This window comes from Acanthopagrus latus, chromosome 3 (genome assembly GCF_904848185.1).
Source record: "Acanthopagrus latus isolate v.2019 chromosome 3, fAcaLat1.1, whole genome shotgun sequence".
Classification (NCBI taxonomy): domain Eukaryota; kingdom Metazoa; phylum Chordata; class Actinopteri; order Spariformes; family Sparidae; genus Acanthopagrus; species Acanthopagrus latus.
Window position 1 is genome coordinate 23378868 of NC_051041.1, and position 26385 is coordinate 23405252.

The following is a 26385-nucleotide window of genomic DNA, read 5'->3' on the forward strand; positions in this document are numbered from 1 at the left end:
GTCACCTTCAAAATAAAAGACATGCCATTTCACAGCGTACCGTATTGAGTTGAGTTTGAATAAAGATGAGTATGTATGTTTCCCAGTTCTTTTTTTTTCTTTCTTTCTTTTTTTGATAACTCGAACCCATAGGAAAAACATTAGACGTTGTTTGGCCAGGTACTGAAAGGTTCCTGTGTGAAAACTCATTTGGGGGCTCATGGCCGAACTGAGCTGTTTGAGGGCTCAGGGTCAAACATGAGCTGATGGGCTCCAATTAAAGGGTAGTTTCCCATGTTTGTCACATGCCCTATGGACAGAATCACAATGTTTGTTTACAGCAACTTCTGGATAGAAAACTCTCACACATTAGCTTATATACAATTTAACTGTCTTTTTTTCTCACAATGGTTTTTCTAAGCCTGTACCTGTAATTCATCCAAATTGCATGTTTAATGCTTTTATATCGTTCATCGTATTGTATCGTATATCATTACAACGTTTTCACTATTGTTAGTTTGGAAATCTAATTTAATTTACCTCTTGGGCTACATGCACCAAACTAGCCATTAGCTTCACTGTTGTTTAGCTGTCAACGACACTTGGCAAAGCAATACTGTACATGAATAAGCACAGCAGAATCTTCAAGTCATGTTTAACAATATATTTGTACACATTAAGGTTACGACTGAAAATGACAACACAAATAAACAAGTTTGCCGGGTTTTTTTTCTATCTCCTCAATGTAAATCATTGGCCAGTTTTCAGTATGGAAGTGACTGTTCTTGTTAGCAAAATATCGCAGTGATTCGGCCTCTCTGTGTGTTAATGATGTATGTCGTTGGACGCTGTGGTCCTTCCTCCATCTATAGGCCAACTGGCCAGGAAGAGATCGACACAGTCCCAGTGTAAGAAATGGGTTACAGGTGTCATTTACACTGGAGGAGCTGTGGACATGTCCTCATCACTTACTGAAATTGCCACTTTGTCCCAATCACTTTTTTAAAGCACAATTTGTGAAAAAGTGTTCTGGAAAATAGTTTGTGCCACGAAATGTTAACTAATGAGAATGCATTGCTCTACATCAGCACGTGAATTTTAACTGCTGTGGATTCAGGTGTGAAGTCACGATAAAATGTAGTAGTTTTAGTTTTTCATTATAATATATGTTACCAGCATATACTGTAAATCAATATTATAGATTGACTGGACTGATTAGGTAGCTAGCTAACTAGAATAGCTAAGGTTTCTATACATTTGTATCTTACTTGCTGGATTTTACAGTACATAGTTTACAGTGCAGCTGGCTGAAGTGGTTTCTGATGGTTTCTTTGTTTTTCCTCTTGGATATTACCCTTGGACATTGTATCATTTCCTGAAATGTTGAAGACATTTTGGAAACAAATGTTTTCATCTGTGCCCATATGTCCCCACCATCACAAAGTGATGCCCTTGGGCAAGGGGGATGGAATCTACAGACTTTGTTGTGTTTAAAATTGGATTTAGCATTGTCTTACCTACCCGGACAATGGTCTCTTTCTGAGCCACAGCAAAGGGCTGTATGAACATATCCACTGAATTGAATTAACCTGGAATACCAGTAGCTCATATAAACCTACATGTGACATTAAATCCTTTTTTCTTTTTTTTTTTTTCACAGAAGGACAATCAGACAAAACAATCTAAAGACATTACTGCTGATTTTAAGCTAAGGCTGTTTTTTGTATTTCATGAACAAAACAATCAATTGAGTAAATGACTAATTGATCAATCGACAAAAATAATGAGCGACAGGTCCATAGATGTCAGTTATTAGCAGATCTTCAGTTTTGTTTAATATCTAATGTTTAACATTTGAAACAACAGGAAATTATTTGTTGCGTTGTGCTCAACTTGACTGTACTCTCCTGCAATACTCAGGACAACTTCTCCTTATGCAGTTTAAAGAGACAGAGCAGCGCTTTATTCATATTTTTTTTGTTGAAAATATATACTATATTTATTTCCCTGTCTCTTGGCCTTCATCCCTTCCTTCCTGCTCAAACTTTCCGTCCTTTAATCCTTTCCCCTCCTTTCAGGGAATGCCAGATAAGTGCTCTCTCTCTCTCTTACCTCTTCTTGCTATGAACAGTTGTAAATGGCTTTGTGTGTGTGTGTGTGTGTGTGCATGTTTTTGTTACCTATTGGACTCATTGACCATATCAGGACCAATAGTCCTCATGGGGACCAAAGACTGTCCTAGTGCAGCAAAATGTAATTTCTAATGTCCTGGTTAAGTTTAGGAGTAAGGTATGAATTGAGGTTAGGTTAAGATTACGGTTAGAAATAATATGGTTAGGGCAAGGGTTAGGGCTAGGCTCATCAAATGAATGGAAGTCAATGTATAGTCATAACAAAAATGGCTGCGCAAACCTGTGTGTGTGTGTGTGTGTGTGTGTGTGTGTGTGTGTGTGTGTGTGTGTGTGTGTCTGAAAAGGATTCCACTCCTTTTCACATTTTCATTCACTTATTGTTCATTCACATGTGTTTATGTTCAGAACTGCTTAAGTAATTCCTTAATAAAGCTCTAAAGCACTTTGTTTAATAGAATATGTTGAAAGTGATGTGTAAAACAGCTGTTGTATCAGTTAATAGCTGTAATTAATTTTCGATCAAAACTGTTTAAGGAAGTTCTCTGTGCAGCTCTCCAGCAATTGTGAATGCGGTCATTTAGAGTCAAAGCCTTTAACCTGGATTGAGTTAAATGCCAGTAAAATCATTTCAGTAGAATAGATAATTCAACTTCTACTTTCACAACTGAATAATCGTTGTGATCTTTCTACAAACATTGGTTGTTGCTTCTTACAAGTGTCAATTTGATTATTTCCTTATATGTGATAGTAAACTGATTATCTCTGGGTTAGGGTCTGTATGTCAGACATAACACGTTTGAGATTTAATGTTAGGCTCTGGAAAATTATATAGAGCACATTAATTAATGTACAGATTAAAAAATATTAAAAGAAAATATATTTTTCTCTTATCCAGTTGGTGATAAAATTCAATACAAAATTGCTGCTTTGGCTCTGACGTAGCATGTAATCTGTAAAATAAATCAAAAAGTCAAATGAAATGATTGTATTGGAGTAAAAAGTAGAATATCTGCCTTCAAAATTAAGTGGGGTGGTAGTACAAAAGTAAAGTACAAATACCTGTAATTGTACTTAAACACATAACTTGAGAAAATGGACTTGATCTCAGATTAGCCGGGGCCACTGCTGATGTTGTCATCTCATAGGAGGGCCACTTCAGTGTTCCAGTACAACATGAAAGCCTAATACATCTGAAAATTAGATTCTTTATTTCAGCATCAGTGTCATTCTTAGCTTTATGGAAAAGAGATAACCTGTCTACTGTCACAGTAAACACAGCACTGGTGCTCACACTTTCAGACTGAAATTAACCTCTCCTTTTTTTACACAGAAACCTTTTGTCTAAATGAGTCTTTTGCTCTGATCATTATAAATACCTGTCAGGAAATTTATGGTAGATTAGATTCACCTTATTTTAAAGATGTGCCATCATCAGTAAGATTTCAAGCAGAGATCTAAATGGGTAGACGTTGTTTACAAGAAATTAGTAGTCGCTCCTGACTTTGACTTTGAGCTCTCTGGCATACTGAACATTTCACCCAATTCGGGTTGGTTGAATCCAAAACCTGAGGATATTTTGCAAAGCAGCTGTGTAGATCAGACAGTCTGTATTACAATGCAGTAGTGCTTATTTTAACAAAAAGTGATGACTGCGACCAAAAGGGCTTTTTCTAACCACAGGAGCGTACCCCGAAAGAATGGATCCACTGGGGCACAGGAAGCCTTCATCCCTCTCACAAGATCTAGTGTTCCAGGCAAGCAGCCACATCACTAAGCAGCACCACACACAGTGAGCCATGCAGCGTGTGTGGCCAGGAGCGTAACAGTGGAGCAGTCTTCACCGCAACACACCTAAAAGTCTAGAGAAGCAGCAGAATGTTTCTAAGAATAGTTTTGATGCTCCAGTTCTGTCTCTCTAACGACTTATGAAAAGATGAACCTGAATCCTCCTCTTGCTCAACATCAATTCACGACTTATGAAGTTGTCCCCCGGGACCTTCATCAAGAGCGATTCAAACAATTCTTAGTCATCATCAATAAATAATGCTCCATCCATTCTTTGTGCAATTATCAATATATTTGGTGATGCTTTTTTTTTTACGATTACAATTGATCAGTTATCAAAATCAGAAAAATAGAATCGTATATAATAATGTGTACAAATATAAACAGTATAATTATGAACAACGTGAGCAAGGTACTGTTATTTATGAATAATGAATATGAGTATGCAAATTGCCCAGGTAGTGCAAACCAAAATGAGAAATTAGGTACGTATACCGTTTTGTTTTTTTTTTGCACAGTGCACAAGTGAGGTCTACAGGGATTGTACTGATTGTACAGTCTGACAGCAGCAGAAAGGAAAGGACCTGTGATACCTCTCTTTCACACACTCGAAGTGTAATCAGCCTGTCGCTGTAGGAGCTGCCCAGTGCTGTGATAGTCACCTGCAGGGGGTGGGACTCTTTTACCAGCAGTGATGTCAGCTTATCCATCATCCTCTCTCCTACCACCTACACTGGGCCAAGAACGCATCCCAGGATGGGGCCAGCCCTGTTGATAACTGTTACTGCCTAAGCTTGCTTACTTACTCGTCAGGATTCGTTTCTGATAACCCAAACTGTCATTCTCATGGTGGCACTAGAGGAGAGATCACCAATTCAAGTCAGCTGGCGTTATCCTCATGGGACCAGGAATGTCTGTGCAAAATGAGCTTTTCTTAAAAACCATTGAATTATTTGCAGCTGCAAATGATGCAATTTCAGAATTCCTCCTCTTTACGAGAACCTCCTCTGAAATACTTGAAATAAAGCAACTACTGTAAGCTACCTCTCCTTCCAAAACAGCCTTCCTACAATAAGGGTTTAGTGTTTCTCAAGGAAACAAATGTTACACATGGCTACCAAGAGGATTCACAGGGATAGTTTGGATGATTTGGGAACGTCCAAATTTACAATCACAATCTCTCTAACTACCTACTACCACCCTGCAACAATATGAGTAACTTGAGATTATTATCCAAATTGTAAGCATCCACGAGATTTATATTATGGATAAAATCATACTCACAAGTTGAATAAAATCAGCGCTGCATTGTTCCCGTTACAATGCTGTGAGTATTTTGAGCCCCATTAAGTCTAATGAGCAGTGATGAAATTTGATTTGGAACGTATCACAAGGGAACCAGGCTGGCCCCTTCTATTGTGAGTCAGACAGGAGGAATGTGGGAAAGAGTCCAGCAGTGCCATAATTCAGCTGATTCAGGGTTTTAAGTGAGTAACTGAGCCGTGCAGTATGGACCAGTACACACCAACACACAGTAAGACCGGAGCCAGCCACCAGGGTCAAAATATCTGACATCTGCAAGTCAGGTGAATAATATCAGCTCCGGGGTTTGCTCAAGAGGAATTAGAAAACCAATCCTGCACTCAACATGACAAAAAAAAAAAACCCAGATTTTTCTACTGATATGTTTGTCTCAAATATATGGACCTTTATCAACACTTGGGGGCAGCAGAAAGGTATTTCTCACTCTGTCTAGATTCAACTGAGAGCAAACAAGATCCTAATTCTGATAAAGGAGATATTCAAAGATGTTTCGTTTCATTTTCTTCTGCTTTTTCTGTGAGGGCTGCACAGATGTTACTGTTTTTATCCCCCCTTTTTAAGGGGTCGCGGGGGTTACTGGGGCCAAATCCAGTTATCTCTACGAGCGAATATATTCAATATATTCAAAGATGTCTTTTTTAAAATTGGTTATAGAGCTGGTCAGGGAATGGAAAAATATTTGGTGTCAGGACAAGATGATAGGATCAAAGCAAGTAAACTCCGGAACATGACGACTATTTCAGAGGACACTAGCTGTTGTAAACCCTGAAAGGCTTTTACAACAACAAATGGTTGTTGCAGCAACACATAGTATACAAAGGATTTATGGATTCAATTATTCAAAAAAGAAAATCATAAAGGTTAGAAAGAAATGTGTTGGAAAGGACTGCAATAAATGTAAACAGCTACAAAGAAGTGTATAAAAATATAAGCATCAGTTTATGACCATGAAATGATGACTAATATAAATCACAATGAAACTTACTCAGCTGATTACTCACATTCACTCACAACAATTATTTTTAAGTTTACTGTAGGTTTATATAAATATTCATATATTTATTTCCAAAACAGAAATGTGAAGTAAACACCACAATTGTGTATTTTGGACATGTTCTCTCTACTAGTCTGAAAAATGAAATAACCCACTAAAGAGCACAGAAAACAAAAGACACCGTAGTACTCCCCAAAACTATGTGTAGGTTTAGGGTGGAGTTACCTGCCTATTATTGGTGAGATGTAGAATTAATTTATTTATTCATTTATTCACAGAGTTTTAGTTAATTTTCTCTTCCAATAGAGAGGATAAGTGTACCTTTCTTAGTCTTGATTAATATCTGGACTTGACCCAGTGCAGTAAGGGACAGATTCACTTTGTGCTTTTAGACCAAAAGTAAAACATGAGCCTGTCAGAATCTCAAAAGCTAATTACAACTAAGTTGATTTATAAAGGCATGAATACAACATTATTAGGAGGAGGCAAAATTAGTCTGCGTTCAACTGTGGTGAGTGGTGACACAGAACTTCACACCGATGACCAATAGCCGAATGCAATAAAAGTGCAGACCTAAGAGGGGGTGGAGTGCTGGAGATTCAAAAATTGAGAAAAAGCTAAACTGTTACAAGTTTGTTACTTTGGAGAGCATCATTTGCCCCGCTGAATAGCAGATAGATTGCCATAGCAATATCCCAGGCATGACAGACAGCTGAGAACAGTCGCAATGGACATGAAGATCCCCTGCACATGTCTATAAAAGCTCTTATCCACAGCATAATAAAAGTGAACTAAAGCACTGCTGCACTGATACTGTGCTACACCAACAAAGTCCAGAAAGAAGAACATATAGTGACCCTGCTCAGACTTGCCACCCAGTAGGTGAGCTGCTGCACTAAATGCTGAGTAGGTCAAGGAGGCCAGGGTAAGGACCAGCAAGGGCCAAGAATGACGATCATCAACAAAGTCCACAGTCTCAGTGAGCTGCAGCAATTTAAACAGAAAAAAATAAAAACGCCAGCAGCTGAGTCCGGATGATGATGATCTCATTGAAGGAAGCAGTAGCGCCAGTTTTGGTGGTGTGGTTGGGAGCCAGAGCAGACGTAGCACTCCCTAAAGTACTGGGAAACCTCGGTGTCTCTCACAGTGCCGGGCATGGAGGACGCCGCCTCAGTCAGTATTCGGGGAACCTCCCTGATGTGCTGCAGGCTGATGAACACACGCCCAATTCTTTCCATTACAATCATAGTTCAAACAGTGGATGGTTCCTGCAGAGAAGATTTGAAAAGTTTATATGCACTAATATTTGTGGTTTATAAGTTATTATTTTCCCCCAAATACGATTTTTGTACTTCATCAATAAATGTAATGCCTGTACATAATGATAACCAGTGAAAACATGTTTGAGTGTGTGCTGAGAATACAGACACAGCTCTCATTTAGTTATACTAGAAGCGAATGGCTTGTTGCTATGGCCACTTTACCCCACGACCTCCCCCACTGGGTCTTCTGGGGTTCACAGTTGTAAGCCTTCTTTGAGTCCACAAAACACATGTAGAGTAGATGAGCAAAATCCAATGATCCCATCCGCAAACCCGCAAGGGTAAAGAGTCTGTCCACTGCTCCACAACCAGGACAGAATCCACATTTCTCCTCTTTAATCTGAGGTTCAACAAGTAGTCAGGGCCTCTTTCACAGCTCCATGGAATAAACTTTCCAGGGGAAGCAGTATGATACCCCAATAATTTGAATACAACGTGCAGTCACCCTGTTTGCAAGCGGGAACCACAATCTACAAGTCTACCACTCCAGAGGTACAGTCTCCGACAGCCATGTAACACTGAGGACCCTTGAGCCAGCACAACCAGAAAAGCCTCCGTTTTTTTCACCAGTAAGTTTTAGGTGCAAGTCTGATCAACCTTTGATGTGGGGCCAAAGGTTTCCTCCTACTAAATACACTAGTGAACCTTATGCTCGAACATGATGGCTATTATGGCCAATCATGACTGGCACAGAAGTCTCATGACAGAGCACCACTCAGGTTCAGATCAGGCAGGACATTCTTAAAAAACCCAGGGATTCCAAGAAAGCCAAGTATTCAATTTTAGCACCATTATTCTGAAATAATGTCTTGTCAATTGAGTGAGTCCAAATGCAGATCTACATTAGATTTTCCCTCAGTTTTGTGGACACAAATGTTTTGGTATCACCTTGAGTTCACCTTGACCCCGCACAGCATGAAAAGTTTTTCTGTTTTTTCTTTTTTACTTCATCGACGGTGATATGTTGTGGCTTCTTTCTTGTGACAAATGTACGTATTGCAAATCGCTGTGGACAAAAATGTCTGCTAGATGCCATAAATGTGAATATAGGTGTTCAAATGAGACTTCCTAACCCCTAACCCAAACAAATACAAAATTTTCATTTTAACAAAAAAATCCTTTGTGGTCAAGTGCAATGTTATACATAAATTGATATTTTTTCCATATTTAATCTACGGACCTGTTTACTTAATTGTTGTTGTGGAATGGCCACACCTTTTCATCTTGTGCAAGTGCAAGCAAGCCGGAATTACTGCAGCAGGTAGCACTTATGAACCACTCTCAAACTTAGAATTGCCCCAGCAGTCTGAAGACAAACACAAAAACATGAAGCTAGCTGAAAACGTCTTCTTAGAAAAGCTCAAGAAAGCACACATTGTAACACTGTTAAAAAATATCATCAGCTAACAAAATGGTAACACAAAGGTTCTTACTACAGAACAGGAAAACACTTAACAAAAGGCTTTTAAAGCTTAAATGCAGAATAGAGTGGGTCAAACGAAGCGTGGCTTGTTCAATTATGCCCCAGATGTAGAACCAGCAGCAAAACTTTTTGGTTAATGACAGACCAGCTATTTGTGCATGTTTTAACATAGTTTCCTTATCATTGTGTGTCTTTGTTTTAACAGTTTTTAACAGTCTAATCTTATTTAACACATTAAATATTATCATATATATACATACATATGTCAAACAGCCGAAGGATTTGGAACCTCACAAGCAGGACCATCAGTTGACAGTCATTTTGTGGACCAATATAAAAAACAGGTGTATTAAAAGTGCAACATTGAATTGGTTACCTGTCACATTCAAACAAGGAGCAGCATATTACTAGAATAACCAATAAGTGTAGCTGCCATCAGCTGGTTAGCTCATTTAGCAATGCAGCTAGTGCTCCTATTAGCTGCCTCTGCCTGACCTGAGCACTTGAAGCGCCGCAGAGTGCTGATGTTGTTCACTATCTGACTACTCATGCTCATACTCGTTTATCTCTGAAGTTGGAAGATGGGGAGCTGGGAACGATGTCACACCTGAGTTGACTTGCATTCCAGAACAAGTTGAAATACCAGTTCTAGTCAGGTTAGAGGTTGTAAGCTTTTGTTTACAGTATGATTTAATAAACAGTCTATTTCATGCTATTATACATAGAGTTGAAAGTGCAGAACAATACATAGACGTCTTTAAAAAATAGCCCAAGCTGTTGTATTTTCCCCTTTCTGTTAAAGTCACATTGTCGATATTTTAAACTTTAATTATTACATATTGCACCTCTAATCAATAAAAAACAGCAAACTTTCTTTCCACAAGAATACATTAACAGGCATAATGAGGAAGAACCATTTCCCAAATGGAATGGCTCACAGATCAGACAATATAATTAAGGTTTCACTTATGTTCCGTCTTTGTTGTCCTTGAGATACAGTTCGGTAATCTACACTAGATGCGATTGGCTTAGAGGCTTCATTCACATTAAAGTGTGTTCTAAAGATGGTGGTGAACAGTGGTGATGACATTCTGAGTCTGTTGTTGCTCGCAGCATGCAAAGGTCAACATGCTCCTGATACATACTATCCATTCTCCCCATCTGGAACCTCACTGTTTAAACATGTTTCATATTTTTGGAGTTGCTCATAGTGAAAGTAGTAACAAGAGATTGTGGCACATTGCAGCAGCGTATCAGGAGATGAGATATCAAATCATCAGCCAATGTTGCACACAGGATGAGAAGGCCATGAGAAAGAAATGTGCTTTAACAAAACCTGAGATTTCTGCCTCCACACAAACTATGTTGGAGATGTTTATTTAATTATTTCCTTACATTTTGGTCAGTAGTGGGCATTATTATTTCCCGTAGACATAGATTATCAAAGTATCCTCATCTTCAATTAGTACACTCACTTTACGCTTGTGAATAAAAAAGCAGAAACAAGATTTCTCTGTGTGAACAAACAGTGGAGGAGAATTGGCTAACCGCTGCCGCAGCAATAATGCAGTATCTCTCTTTGTGAGAAGGACTAGTGATTGCCGAAATCCTAATCTACAGTACATGATACAAATCAAATGCATGCTAGCAAAGTTGACAACTCATTACATTACTTTAAATAAAAGTTTCCCAACAGCAGTGATTTATCAGTCTAAAACCAAAGGTGGACAGACATCGACGCCATCTTTTTAACACGCCAAACCTGAGTCTTGTGGGAGGCAAGAGCCGAGGATGCTAGAAGCTCTGCTAACCCTGTTCCATCCTGTACAAACTAGGGATGTCAGTGGTTAGCCGATGATCATCAAACTGCCTAGAATATTTTTGACCAGTTACACATCTGCCTACAAGTCTGTTTGCTCCAGCAGTCTGAGGTAAAAAGTGATGCAAGCTAGCAGAAGCAAAGCCTGGGAACATTTCCACCAGAACAACAAAGTTGGTAAGTTAAACTGTGTGATGATACTCTTCAGTTTAGTATACACACACACCCTGCTGCCATGTCTGATGATGGCTTGCTGCCAAAGAGCACATTGCTGCTAGCAGGGAGGAGAAAGTGTGATGCAAATGTAGAGACATTGAAGCAACATGTCCACAGATAGGGGTTGCACAGAACTGTTCGTAAGACTGGGAATGAGACACAAACAAGACAGAAGTGTTGATAAACGGTTTGTTCTACAGTTTTTAACAGCGGTTGATTTGTGAAGTGGCCATCTTGGATTTTGAGGTCGGGGCTGGCGAGGCGCGTCTGACTTTCTGACTCGGAAATACGACTTCGGGGGGCATTCCAGTTCAAATGGCTGGATGGGAACTTGGAAGTTCTGAATTCAGTGGCAAGGGGCTAGATGATTTGCATGCTCTCTGCAACACAATACATAGACATCTTTGACGAATTACCAAAACTGTTGTATTTTCATCTTTCTGTTAATAATTTGTTATATTTTGAATGTGTTCAACTTTAACTCTTACATAGTGGACCTTTAATAGAACAAATAAGCAACTTTTTTCATAAAAATTCACCAACAGGCATGATAAGGAAGAACCAATTCCTAAATGGAATGGATCACAGATCAGACAATATAATTAAGGCTTCACATATGTTTTGTCTTTGTTGTCTTTGAGATACAGTTTGGTAACCTACACTAGATGCTATTGTCTTAGAGGCTTCATACGCATTGAACTGTGTTGTAAAGATAACAGTGGAGATGACGTTCAAAATCTGTTGTTCCTCGCACAGCATGCAAAGGTCAAAATGTTCTTGATACATGCTCTCCATTCTCCCCTTCCATCTGGAACCTCACTGTTTAAACATGTTTGATGTTTTTGTAGCTGCTCATAGTGAAAGAAGTAAGAAGAGATTGTGGCACGTTGCAGCAGCGTATCAGGAAATGAGATATGAAATCATCAGTCAATGTTGCACACATGATGAGAAGGTCATGACAAGGAAATGTGCTTTAACAAAAACTAAGATTTCTGCCTCGACACAAACTATGTCAGAGATGTTTATTTAATCATTTCCTTACATTTTGGTCAGTAGTAGGCATTATTATTTCCCATAGACAAACATTATCACAGTAACTTTATCTTTAATTAGTACACTCATGAAACACATACATTCACTTTTCCCTTGTGATTCAAAAGGCAGTAAAAGCTTTCCAACAAGACACATTACAGTGATTGCTGACATCCTCATATACAGTACATAATACAAAACAGTCTAGACATTTAAACTGCCTGTTTATAATAAGACACATTTTAATTAAGACTTGATTATATACTGTATAAGGTCCCTCATATCCAGCTTTCCAAAATACACTAAATACAGACAGTGCATTAAATAATATCTAAAAGTGCAGTGAAATCAAACTCATGCTAGCAAAACTGAGCTAAGTTGACAACTCATTACATAGCTTCTCATCAACAGTGATTTAACTGTCTGAAACCAAAGATAGACAGATGTCGGCCCCATTGTTTAAACACACCATGTGGTAGGGTAGGAGGATGCTAGAAGCTCTGCTAACCGTGTTCCATCATGTACAAACTAGGCATGTAGACCTTTGATCGTTAACCACGGAGAAAATCTTTGATTGGTTCGGCCCTCTATGAGTTAAACTGCAAACAGTTTGAGGTAAAAAGTAAAGCACACTACAAGAAGCTCAGTGTGGCAACATTTCCATCAGAAAAGCAACAGAATGTTAGTTCAAATGTTTAATGATACTCAGTATCAGTTTATTAGTAGTACTGGCACTACACTGTACCATACTAACAACATACCCTGCTGCCATGTCTGATGATGGCTGTCTGCCAAAGATCATCTTGCTGCTAAGCAAGGAGGAGAAACTGTGATGCACTGGTCCAGGGCAAGGGATTCGAAAAGCTTGTTTGTTTCCTGCAGCTTGAGAACGTTATGCCATCGATAGCTATTGTAACTAAACTCACTTAAAAGCATGTTGTCACATTCAAGCAAAAAAGTCTAGCTAGCCAGGGCAACAAGCTAAATTTAGCTCTGACAAGCGATTGTGGAACAGCTCTCACAAACAAAAGCTAACTTCACAACTACCTGTAACTTCTTCAGTGCTGACAGAGAGATGCAGTCCAGTGTGCTCCTTTCTCTGGCACTGGCACAGCAACAAAACAAAGTGTGGAAATAAGTCCAGATAGGCAAGACTAGTGTGCCCCTCACTCACAGCCTTGTAAAGAAGCTGACGCAGTGTGGAGTGTCCGATGAAAGCACCTCTTTAATTTAACTTCTTGTATAATGGTATGGTATGGTATAATGGTATTGATGGGATTATTTGGATATATGGAATGCTGTGCAAAAATGTTCCCACAATCTTTGATCAGTGAATCACCTTTAAACCACTTCAAGAATTATAATTTAAAGAAACAAAAACAAAAAACTCCCACCATTCCAGCAAAAGCCTATTCATCCTGCTGCTATCTGGCAAAAGATACAGAAGTATCTCCTGCTGTACCTCCAGACTACAGAGCAGCTTCTTTTCTCAGGCTGTGAGACTCGACAGTCCAGCATAAAACATATTTTTTCCTAGACAAGCAAAAAGAGATTGCAATGTGTATGTCGTTGTACAACCGTTTGTTGTAAAATGACAAACAACTGAACCTTGAACATTGAAGTACACCCACAGTATGGACAAAACCTCACTTACAAAACCTCACTTACAAAACCTCACTTACAAAACCCTTACTCTCAAAAACACTTTACATTATATTATCCCAGAATTGTAGGATAAATAAATTCCAACAACAGTAAACTAGTAAATGGCCATATATCAAAGGCAGTGATTACTACATTTTGAGAATCTGATTTTGCCTTTGCTGATGCAGGAAAATGCTGATAGTGTGAATAATTACAAAACTGAAAATACAAATCAGTACCATATACTAACTCTTAATATTATTATGTATATATTGTGTAATCTGCAGTTAATTGTCATAAAATGTTTAAATTTCAACAGCAGTTTACTAAATACGAGCCTCCAGCAAATATAATTAGTTTCCCTTCTATCAAAGCAGCAAGTCTGGAAGGCACAAGAATGATTCTGTACACAGATCCTAAAACATCAAGTCTATTATTTGGACTTGGATTTGAAGTCAAGCACTTGTTTAACTTTCCTCATCATGAAGGCAGCAATTAACGGGCATACAACCAGAGTGACGGCATACAGTCCCACAAAGAGGGCGGCCTCGTCGCTCCTGTGCAGACGTGAGTACAGTTCCCTACGGCCTATGAAGTCGAGGTGGGAGGCGTGGATCTGACAAAAGGTGCAGCAAGATAGAAAAACATGAAAAACCTGATGGCTTTGTCCCACGAAATCACATCGCCCTGGTCGGCAGCGCTCTAACAGGGGGTAGGTGAAGAAGAAGGCACAGCTCAGAAAGAAAGCCACCTGGCCAAAGTGATAGATAATGGCTGGGTCATTGCTGGCTGTAGACCATGACATGAGTCTTTTAGCGACAGGACTGCTGTCCCACATATAGGCGAGTGCTGAGGGAACCACCTGGCACACCTTACGCACCCAGGTTGGCAGGCTGTGGTTGCAGTATTTGCCATAACAGCATCCAAGGCATGACAGACAGCTGAGAAGAGTGGCAACGGGCATGAAGATCCCCTGCACATGTCTATAAAAGCTCTCATCCGCAGCATAGTAAAAGTGAACTATAGCACTGCCGTATTGATACTGTGCTACACCAACATAGTCCAGGAAGAAGAGGGTATAGTGACACTGCTCAGACTTGCCACCCAGTAGGTGAGCTGCTGCACTAAATGCTGAGTAGGTCAAGGAGGACAGGATGAGGACCAGCAAGGGCCAAGAATGACGATCGCCTACAAAGTCCACAGTCTCAGTGAGCTGCCGCAGTTTAACCAGAAAAACCAAAAACGCCAGCAGGTGAGTCCAGACGTTGATGGTCTCATTGTGGCGCTGGAATAAAGACAGGAAGTAGTATCGCCAGCTTTGGTTGAGTGGTCGGTAGCCAGTGCAGACGTAGCGCTCCCTGAAGTAGGGGGGAACCTCGGTGTCTCTCACAGTGCCGGGCATGGAGGGCGCCGCCTCGGTCAGCATCCGGGGAACCTCCCTGATGTGCTGCAGGCTGATGAACACACGCCCAATTCTCTCCATTACAATTGTTGCCATAACTGTCAGTAGCTGAGTGATGCACTGTGGGTCAGTGGGTGGTTCCTGCAGATCTGTCGGTATCGGAAACAAATATTGTAGCATGAATGATAATTAATCATGTAACATCATTATTAGCTTTTCCGACAGGCTAACATCAGCATTAGCTACTCCAACAGGCTAACATCAGTAGGCTTTTAGCTTTCCCAAAAGGTTCACAATCATCATTCTTTCAGTATTCATGTGGTTTGTCTTTCTTGTCATTGCCTTACACACCTAACAACAGTGGCACTGCCTTTTTGTCAGTTATTTTGAGTTTAGGACAGGATCTGTAGCCTACCATCCTATTTTAGGATATGCTTCAGTGCAGATGTTTCTGATATTGCAAAATTTCAGCCAACCAGTAACAACGTTATATCTATGCAATAGCCATATTACATAATGGATACAGCCACAGCCACACATGCCATAGAAGTAACCACAAAAGACACGGCAGTAGCACAGCTACACACATTGTGTTCATAGTTACAGCTTGGCCTTCCGCATTCCTCAGAAGTAACTAATGGAATTTTAATTTACAAATTTGGCAGTAGAGAAGTCCTTGTTGTTTATCAGAGAAAATCTCGCTTTCCTTGCGTTGATTGTGTTTCTTTACTTGATTTACTGAACTGATAACTGAAATCTGTGGTTCAGCCAATTTTTGATCAGCCAGTGACTTAGCTTGCTGTGGATATTAATAAGATTTAAAGGTCCCTAAAGGGTGAATCCTAATTCAATAGTTTTGGTGACCCTCAGACCTCTACTACACTGTCGCTCACACCACACTTTCTGAATGGACAGAACAGAGGTAAACATTCTCCGGGCCCTAAACAAAAAAAATGTTCTAAGGCCCTTCTTTATCTGCTTCAAATATTAGCATCAGCAATACTGAATTTCCCTAATGTCAAGAGCGTATTTATTTCATTGTGTAGGCAGAAATGACATTTTTGTAACTTTATTTTGTTAACTGAGAACAGTGTTCTTAATTCTGGCTTTGGGGGCCCCTGCCCTGAATGTTTTAGATGTTCCCCTGCCTGACACACTTCAACAGAGTATGATGACGAGCTTATCATTCTAATCAGGTGTGTTGGAACAAGACTGAAAAACACCGATCTAGAATATAACATAGCAATACATTAATACAAATATGTTTATAACCAAAATGCTGATCAAGTAGCCAATTGTAGTCCAGCTGGTGTTACTAAAGTTAGGGTAAGTCAGTGTAAGTTTGTTCCTTAGCAATATAGGGCTTGGGTATTTACACCCAACTTAAACAGGAGGTATCTGAACAGTTGGCAAATACTGAAACCAGACAGAAAATAAACCTCAACATCTGTATATAGTGTTTTTGTGTTTGTTATAATCATGCTGTCTGAAGGGTAGTCTTAACTACTAGCCAGCTATCCAAACTGGAGCTGTAATCTTAACTGAACTCTGCAAATGTTGTTTGGAAGTTGGACAGTTTGAAGCTGATACTCCCTCTGAAGAAATATTCAGAAAAATGAGGCCAGACATGTTTTGCCCCATCTGAATTTCCTATTCAAGCTGAAACAGAGCCACGAAGGGACATGGCTACCTGACTATAAAAGATCCAAAGCAGACCAGGGATCTGCAGACCCTCAAGCCCTCAGATTTGAATGGAATGTTTTTCAAATGAAATTACCACAAAAATACAATCTCAACAAAAATAGAGAACACGTTTCAACACTCACTGAATAAACCACCCACAAATTACATTTTTACTTACACAGTTGTATTTCTGTATGGATTTACCAAATGAGGATCTTGAAATAAGGCCTGCAACTAATGATTATTTTAATCATCAAATAATCTGCTGAATATTTTCACGACTAATCGATTAGACTTTGGTCTAATCGATTAGTCGTGAAACTGCTCATCACAATTTCTCAGTGGCCAAACTGTCTTAAAAAATTGTATTTTGTCTTCTGTAAACCAACAGTACAAAACCTCATGGCTCTTAATTCACTATCATAAATGACAAAAGAAGCAGCAAATCCTCCCAATTATAAGGCTTAAACTGGCAAATGTTTGACATTTTTCCTTGAAAAATGACTTAAACGATTAATTATCAAAATAGTTGGTGATCAGTGATCAACTAATCAATTAATCATTGCATCTCTAGTGTTAATGACTAACTTTAGATTTGATTGTTGGCATATTTTTGATCATGCTAAGCTAGGCTAACAGCCTCCAGAACTCCAACTCTTTTACTGTATTAATTGCACATGCATACATGAGATTGAGACTTCTCATATCATGTCCAAAAACAGTGGAAATATTTGTTGTTGGAATGTATTTTGAATGTGTTTTCTTTTGTTATCTTGTCATACATTTCTATTAACAGCAATGTCTATCAAGTGCAGCAGCAGCAGCAGCTATATTGGCAAAACAGGAGACATTTTAAGGTGAGTTTTTGCCCCCTTACGGCCCTGAGGAGCAAAAAAAAAAAAAAGAAAGAAAGAAAAAACTCTCCTCTTCCCAGTCAACGCCCCTGGCAAGAACATGCTGCTGAAAGTCGAATGTGAAATCAAACGGACTTCATCTGTGGTGTTTGAAGCGAGTCGTGTCGGTGTGCCCATCAATCATGTAGAGGCTACTGTAAAAGGTCTCGGACTAAACCCGAGGCACTTCAGAAAGTTCTGCAACAGCCTGAAACAACTTATTAAACCTAGTGCGTATCACTTTTAGCGGGCTGCCTGTTGACTGTAGACTCATAATGTGGTATCTTAGTGATGTCTCACCTTGGAAGTGACAGCTTGTTTTCTTCACTGTCCGCAGCAGAAATGACCTCTTCCTCCTCCTCCACCCGCCGACAGAAATATTAAACAGATTGAACCGCTGTTCTGAAGTGTGAAGACAGCGTCAAGCTGCGAATGGTCACGAGAACACAGGCGGAAGTGTAGTTCTTTTTGACGTAACACTAAAAGCACGGACGAGTTTGAAACGTAAAACGAAAAAAAGTGGAGATAAAATTAAAAAAAAAAAAAACACATTAACTGTCAAACATTATATGATTGCAACTTTATTGTGTATACATTTACGGCTATGAATCATTAATTTAAGATAACATGCCATTATGCCAGCATGGATAAACACCATGCAGGTTTGACGAGATATACAGTAGTAGACCCAATTTCAAAGTATAAAGAAAAATACTCAAAAGTCAATAGACGTATATATATATATATATATATATATATATATATATTCGCCTGTATTGCTAGGAGTTTGGTGGGAACAGCCTACACAATTGCCACTGTGGCGCGTACCTGTACTGTTTACGTACTTTATTTTGAAAACCCATACCGGAAAAACTTCTGTTTTTGCAACGAGCCTGACTAGAATTTTGCACCCCGACAGGACGAGGAGGAAGAGGGTTTCCCACTGAAGACCGAGCAGTACAGAGACTAAAAGAAAACCATGTACGTGAGGTGCATTAACACTGCCCAGTTTGAATAAGTTAATCAGTAGTCAAGATGGGCTAGTTGTTTTCTGACGCGTTTATGGCCATAGTTGATATTAAACCTGAGCGGACATAAACGACAAACGTCTTGCAATCACGGGAGTCATCCACGAATCTCATACAGTCCAGAGCCTCAGGGGGTGCACAGTAGAAGTAGGCCTGAGCGGCATTTGAAGTGTAAGATATTCTGTGAGCTGGGACGGAGGCAGGGGAAGGTGGCCCGACTGTGTGGGTGTGAACTCCTGGAACATTCTTTGTCAGTGACTATCTGCTCACGTCCCTCCTCAGCACAGTTCCTACAGCACAGAGCAGCTGTGACCGAACTACTCGCAGACCTGAGTTGAATGAATCCAGACACTTGAGACACTTCTTAAACTTCACACACTGTTCATCCAGTGTGTGGAGGTGACTAGTTGAAGAAGCTTTCATGAAAATATTGACATGAAAATTCTGAGGGCAAGAAACCCACACTCTAACAGAAGTAAAGAAATGGCCTATGTGTAGTTAATGCAACCTTGAGTGGACTGAATATTACTGAATACTGAGCATATTAGTCTGCAACCAGAGGGAAATATGGAATCTGGGACGGTTCCATCAAACGTTAGTTTGACATTATGGGCGGGGAGACAACAAGGCTACACCCTGCAGCTGGGTAGCTTTTCTTACTGGGACATGCAGATCTGGCTCCGTCCGAATGTACCAAGAAATAGTACTGCAGATGAACCGTAAATCCATCTGTAACCACTTTATCCCTTTTATAAAGTCGTAGGGGTTTTTAACTGGAGCCAATCCCAGCAGCTGGGACACCCTGGGCAAGTGTCCGGCTCATCCTGGGACTCTCACTGACAGCAGAGGCATTCAGTATCTTGCTCAAGGACGCTTCGACGTGCAGCTCAGCTCAACCCGGAGCTGGGATTTGAACCAGCGACCTTCCGATCACCAGCCGACCTGCTCTACCGGCTGAGCTACAGCCGCCTGCGCATAAACTAATTTAATGTATAACCACAACGTTTTACACTTTGTTTTTTGTAGAAATTAAACAACATTTGAGAGGCTAGTAGCCTGTTTCCTCCCGTCTCCAGTGTTTCTGTTGAACTAAGAGTTTGGCTGTAGCTTCATATTTACTATGACTCTGGTACATTCTCATCTGACACTTGGCGAGAAAGTGAAGAAGCTCATACCAAAACATCTGGAACCATTGCTTTAGGGTGTGAGCGCTGTTTAAAGTGTGATTGTTTAAAGTTTGTTTTCAAACGTCCACCACTGTCTGGTCTGCAGTGCTTCGTGACATTTCAGGATTTAGCTCTGAGTCAAATCCAGACTGGAGTAAACTGAAAATGGCTTCGATACCAAATCCAGTTTTCAACAAGGATTTCCCCTGTTGTTTGGACAGCAGAGCGACCTGTTACATCATCGTTTAGCCTGAAGCAGCAGTCAGGACTGACCCTAAGGTTTGGCAATTGTGAATCGCCCAGTCTCCTTTGACTCAGTTTTACCTTTGAAGCATGAGAACGTTACAGTGTCCAGTGGTCAAGGTTTAGACATCCATCCATCCATTATCCGTGGGGCTGGAATCGAACTCAGCTGACACTGAGCGAGTTGTAGGGTACACGCTGGACAAGACGGCAGTCCATCACAGGGCTGTCATGTAGAGATAAGCAACCATTCACACTCACAATCACACCTATGACCAATTTAGAGTGACTGATTAACATCACTTGCATGTCTTTGGACTATTTGAGGGAGCTACAGTGCTCAGTGTGAAGCCACGCAGGCATGGGGATGAAATGCAAACTCTGCACGGAGAGGCCCTGCCCTGTCGAACCCAGGACCTTCTTCCCGCGAGGCAGCAGCAATAACCACTGCAAGGGCTTTGTTTTAAACTTTATGTGCAAAACTGAGGCTTTCGGACACATAGCTCGTCAATGCATAAGCTGCCAGAAAGCAAAACTAAGATATTTCCTTGAGAGGCAATAAAGTAAAGCAAGTTTCTCCTGAAGTTAGTGAAATGCAAACATTGAAACCAGACAGAAAAAAAAAAAAATTCAAATAGTGAACTGTTTACTGTGGAGCCCTGGTGTCAGGAGAAGATAATATTGTTCCACCTATTAGTTGTTCTTTTCATAGAGTTTGATATTTGCTCTGTGAGGTTTACAATGAAGCTGTCTGTAAGTTCCCTTTAAAACAGGGTAAAACAGGGTATGTGTGCATGCTGTTCCTCTGTCTCTGCAAGGACTGCTTTGAAAATTAGACATTGAAGGACGACATTTTTTGAAGGCGAAGACATTTCTCGCTCCTTAAAAAGGATGTTCAAAGGTTACGACTTTAGGCAAATAAGATCATTTACACTAGTACTGAAGTACAATTTTGAGGTATTTTCTGCTGCTGTTTACTTCCTCTCAACTACATTTTGGAGGCAGATTCTGTATGGTTTTTTTTTACACCTTACAACATTTATGTGATATCTTTAAGTGACAGGTTACTTTGCAGTGGAAACATTTTTTTTTTTTTTTTAATTCATTTGTTTTAACAGCAATCGAGCGAAAAATACACTGATTCTAATAATGAATGCTGAATACTGGATCTGATAACCAGCCGGGCCAATGATCAGACAACGCCTACCCATGAAAGTCAGATTTTTTGAGACTTTTACTCAGATTCCTCTCATATGGATGACTTTAACTTTTGCTGAAATAACATTTTAGCATCATATATTATTGCAGTGTGTTTAAGTCAAGTATGACTGTAAGTACTATTTCAAAAACATTCCTTTAGGACTACAGCTAGAATGGCATAGGTTAACATACAGCGACAGGTTGAAGCACGCAGTTATGATAGGGTTAGAGGGTGCATTATGTCGGAAAGAATCTCCTCAAATGTATAGAAGCAGTTTGTGCGGGGGATATGTACCCAGTTGCTTGCATATTTGTGAGTGTGTTTACAGTGAGGGATGACAAGAAGAGGAGTGGATGGAGCAACACTTGCGGATGTGAGCGATCGCTCCAGCCCGACCACACATCTCACTGAATAATCATGAGCAACAACAAGTCTTATCTGGAAGACCGAAAAACAGGAGATTAATAACATGTATGGCTGCTTTCCAGCTGCTGAGAAAAAAGTGTTTGCAGCAGCCAACAGTCCCTCCCGCCCTGGAGGAAAAATGAGCTCACCGTGTTCTTGACACCAGAAAGACTGTGGTCCACTTACCATTACAAAGACTAAATTTGTGCTCCACCAGCTTGACTTTAGAGGGAGGATTTCATCGAAAGGGAAAAACTGGCCTCGTTTAGAATATGTAAAGTGCTGATGGCAGGTAATGTTGAATTAATTATTCATTTGCGCACTCGGCAAATTAAAAGACGCGTCTACACAACGAGGTGAGCGATGAGACTGAGATGAGGCTCATTTGAGAATCCTCGGTGGGAATTTGGATTAGTGACATGGAATTAGAGTCCAATCGTTGGTCTGCTGCTGTACAAAAATAAGTCCAGAAACACGAAACGGGGCTCAGTTGAACAGTCGAAAATTGAGCCTTTGCTGTCGTTCTGATCTTTCACCTGCAAAAAAAATGGAATCTGTCTAATTTTATCTCAGCTCTCCATTTAACATACTGTACTTTCTGATGCTCAGTCCTGCTGGCTCTGGATTGGGAGGACCTCTGAAAGGGTTACATGCTCAACACCAGTAACTACTTCTCTTCACAGATTAAAATACAGGCACGTGACCACTTATACACACCCATATCTATAGAGCTTGAGGTTTTGACCCTGTCACTCCCTTTCTGTCTGTTTATCGCTTTGACGAATGTTTACACATTTCCTGTTACCAACCGCACTCACTTGCTCAATATTTTTAGTTCCTGCCTCACACCCTTTTCAGTTTTTATTGCCCTTATATTCATTATGATGCACACGTTGTCTACCCTGTTGCATTTCACTCTGTTGTCCTGTGACTCATTTATTTTCTTTACATTTCATTCTTCAGGTGAATTTGACGGCATAGTTGAGAAACTTGAGAAACCTTCAACCCTGAAAAACCCAGTTTTGTTGTGTTTTAACTGTTTTTTGGTTTTCTGTTCAAAAATTGTTGCTCTAAAGTGAAATACAGTATCAGTTAAGGCAGGTCCTGCATAATTATCTAATCTTAGAGTCTCATAAAGGGTAACTGGTGGTCCTGGGGAGTACTACTGCATGTGTAATTAAAGTAGAATAAAGCCCCTTGTGGTTCCAGAGGAAGTTGCATGTAACCTGATAAAATGCCAGTGGCTAAATTGCATTGCAGGTAACACAGGCACTAGATTTTAAAACGATACAAATGCATGGGGGAAAAAAGGTGCTTTTGATTGATTGATTTAGTTGTAAAACTATTGACATTGAGTCTAATAGTGTAGGAGACCAGTGCACTGCTTTTCAACACATGGCACCTACATTACCCACTAGACAACGGAGTGATGTCACTGGAGGCAGTTTTTCAGATTACATGCAGCTTCTTCTGGAGCCACAAAAGACTTCAAACTATTTCTTTTCACATGTGCAGCAGTGCTTCCCAAAACCCCCAAACACACTTTAATGTGTAAAATTGGTGGAGTTACCCTTTAATGTCGAAGGCGCCTATGCTGAAATCTAGTTTTTAATTCTACTTTACTGAAGTTGAAGTCTCGCAGCAGCAAGAACAGACACATACTACTTAAAAATGAAAATACTATATGCATTATGAGAGATAAAAACACCAAAATGACCAGTCATTATTAAGTGTACTGACACAAAATGATCTTAATAAAGTGAGGAGGGAAAGTTGCAATACAAATTAAAAACATTCCTGAAGTTGTACAGTTATTTGCACTACTAGTGTAGTGTAGTGCTGCAGTTGGTACATTATGTTGGTTTTGTCTGTGGGAGCACAATGCAACTGTAATGTATAGCCTGCTGTGTGCACTGGACTAAATGGGAACTATGGGAGGTAAAAGAGAATGCACACAATAGACAGGAAGAGGGCGGTGGAGGAGTCAATCTACCCTGGAGCCCCTCTGATCTGATCCACCCAAGTCTCTGATCAGTCAGTACAGTTCTTTTGTTTTGTCTGCAGCTCAAACACTTCTTGAACTTGCTCAACCTGTTTGCCTATAAGGTGGCATATTTTGCAGCAGTGTTACCATGGAGCATGTCCAGTAACTCTCCAGAGTGTCCACAGAGGGGCAGTGTTTACTCTCGTTACAATGGTGTTAAGAGCCGCCGGGGCCTCATTCAGGCAAAAATTAATGTGATCATTTATGTTTTAGAGATGGGGTTAAAAGGTTAAAGCTGTTTTGTGAGCATGTCACATCTAATATACTGTGATGGTGTTTTTCTTCTTTTTATGGATACTGAGAGTTTTTCTCTAACAAATGGCCCATTTTGACAGTTTTTGAAAAAGTGAGTGACAATAAGACAAATGATTGGATTAGATTCCTCTACTGGGAGGCCATCAGCAAGAATGTGAGCCCACAAACCACCTTCATTGTATTTTGCCCAGAACCTAAGAAACCAAACCACTTTTTCTATTTTGTAATAATATCCTCTCCTAGGTTTAGTATGTATAAATTACTGAGTTGTAATATAGCTGAACATACGCATATTCATGGACAGACTACATACTTTAACAATGGATTTTCACACAGGGGTCCCTCTACAGTACAGGCCTCTTTGTCTAGTTGAGAATGCACAAAAGAAACTCTGGGCTACATTGTGGTGACCTCCCTCTTGTCCTCACAGATGCAAAATGTGAAGCTTAGTGCACTGTTGGAGAGAAAATCAATATCACAATTCCAACAAATTACGCAGAATCTATGGATTGATTTTTTTTTTATTTTTTTTTTGTGGCAGTTGTATTTGTGTGTGTTTTTAGTTACATGACATTTAACAGGGCTTCATTTGCCTTTAATGATCAGCACTTCACCTCTTGGGAGCTTTTTAAGTGACACGGTTTAGCAAAGTACCATGTGGCTTTAAAGGGACAGTTCATCATAAAATCAAAATAAAAGGACATTTCTTTTTTCCTCTGTACCTGTAGGGTTTTTATCCATCTAGATTTTTATCTGGTGTCAGTTGTCAAGTTTTGGAGATAGATGTCTGCCGTCTCGTGTCAAATGGCAGTAAAGGGCACTCAGTTGTTTGAAGTGCCAACAAAAAAACAATGTCTCAGTCCAGAAATCATGACATGGTTGCTCAGGATAATCCAGAGACCTTGTTGTGAGCATTTTCATGTAGGGACAGTTTTTTTTGTTGGTTTTTTTTGTCCTCCTCGACTGAACTGTAACTTTAGCTAGCTTAGCTGTGCGTTACCTGCACACCATGTTCCCCATTACAAATAACTGCAAGCCTAGCTAGTTTAGTTAGCTTAGTTAGCTTGCCTCTAGATGTAGGCTTCCCCCTGCAATGCGGTGCGGTTGGCTGGTGTAGTGTGATCGAAAGAAAATAGTTCCTAACCGAAACTTATCACAAAAAGGTCTGTGGATTATCTCGAGTCAACAAGTCATGATTTCTGGGGAGAAATGTATTTTTTGCCGCTTGGAGGACCACAATTCGAGCCATTCTGTTGTATTTCCGAGAAGGCAGACATCTCTACGGCTGACATGTCCACAACTCGGCAGCTCACACCAGAATAATCCTGACGTATAAATAGCAATTCATGTAAGAGGAAAAATATAGAACTTGGAGGGTAATTCTTCTTTTAATCAAGGCCTTTTTGACCAGTAAAAATTACAACTTTTTCCAGTCTTTACTCTTTCATACAACCTTTCTGATAATTCACATTCTCAAGCGTTTTCAAAAGTGTAGAATTGGACCCTTGTGTTGTTGTTTTTTTTTTCGCCAAGGGATCTGAACTGGAAACCAGCGTACCACTTGACATTTTACTTTTCAAACCTTTGACTGAAAAGGATAACATGTCACCAAGTTACAGTCCCTAAAGCAGCACATCTTCTGGCCTAATTGGGTTGGACGGCTCAGCCAGATATCGAGGTGGCATTTTGCTGCAGAATTCCCTCAGCTCCCCGATGATGAGCCCAGTGTGCCTTCGTTTATCAACGTCTGCCCGCTTTTGCTGAGTAGTTTGTTTTTGCCCTTCGCACAATATATCACCTGTCACATCTAATGGGACCCAGTATGGAGTACACAGGGCCCCGGCAGATCCCTTGGGTACATCTTTGTTTCCATTTCCACCATTGCCATAGATAACTCCTTCGATAGCTGCAGCCCTCCACCTCCTCTGCCGTGCTGGAGAGCTCTCTTTGTGTGCTGGCATGAAAACGAATAGTGGCTTTTTGCAATAAACTGGAGAGAAGTCCTGTTAAAGTGCTAGTGGAAGGATTGGATTTGGATGATAACAATGGACCTGTGCAGTGCTGCTATACTGACAAATAACAGTTTCTATCACACAATGACAGTGACAGAGGGGATGTCTCTATAAGTCTGTTGTTGGAGGTTGGGTGGATAAAGGACATTTTTTCCTTTTTAAAAATATAATTGGATTGTTTTAATCATAGCTGTATTGGTATTTTTAATTGCAGTCGGTGTATAAATTCAGTATTATTTTATTATCATCACCATGATTCTGATCATATCATCATTCTCTAATGTATAGGACTGTTTTAACCCACTGTATAAGTGAGGCTTACATACCTTATATACTGTATATGACAGTCTTGTCCCTTTTAGGTGAAATATGTAAGAATTGGCC

General features: G+C 40.0%; 1 protein-coding gene and 1 pseudogene across 1 annotated transcript; both read right to left on the minus strand.

Annotated features, from left to right (window-relative positions):
• Positions 1-6704: 6704 nt before the first annotated feature.
• Positions 6705-7455, minus strand: LOC119017202 (annotated as a pseudogene).
• Positions 7456-12000: 4545 nt separating this feature from the next.
• On the minus strand, positions 12001-18067 carry paqr7a (progestin and adipoQ receptor family member VII, a). The gene is made up of 2 exons (XM_037094147.1): positions 17948-18067; positions 12001-15220 (listed from the first exon to the last, which is right to left on the minus strand). Exon 2 carries the CDS (start codon positions 15165-15167, stop codon positions 14103-14105), a length of 1065 nt encoding a protein of 354 aa, XP_036950042.1. The 5' UTR covers positions 15168-15220; positions 17948-18067; the 3' UTR covers positions 12001-14102.
• Positions 18068-26385: the final 8318 nt, after the last annotated feature.

What these genes read in the sequence shown, in the direction of transcription:
- paqr7a (XM_037094147.1), bottom strand. Translation starts at nt 15,167, where the DNA reads ATGGCAACAATTGTAATGGAGAGAATTGGGCGTGTGTTCATCAGCCTG.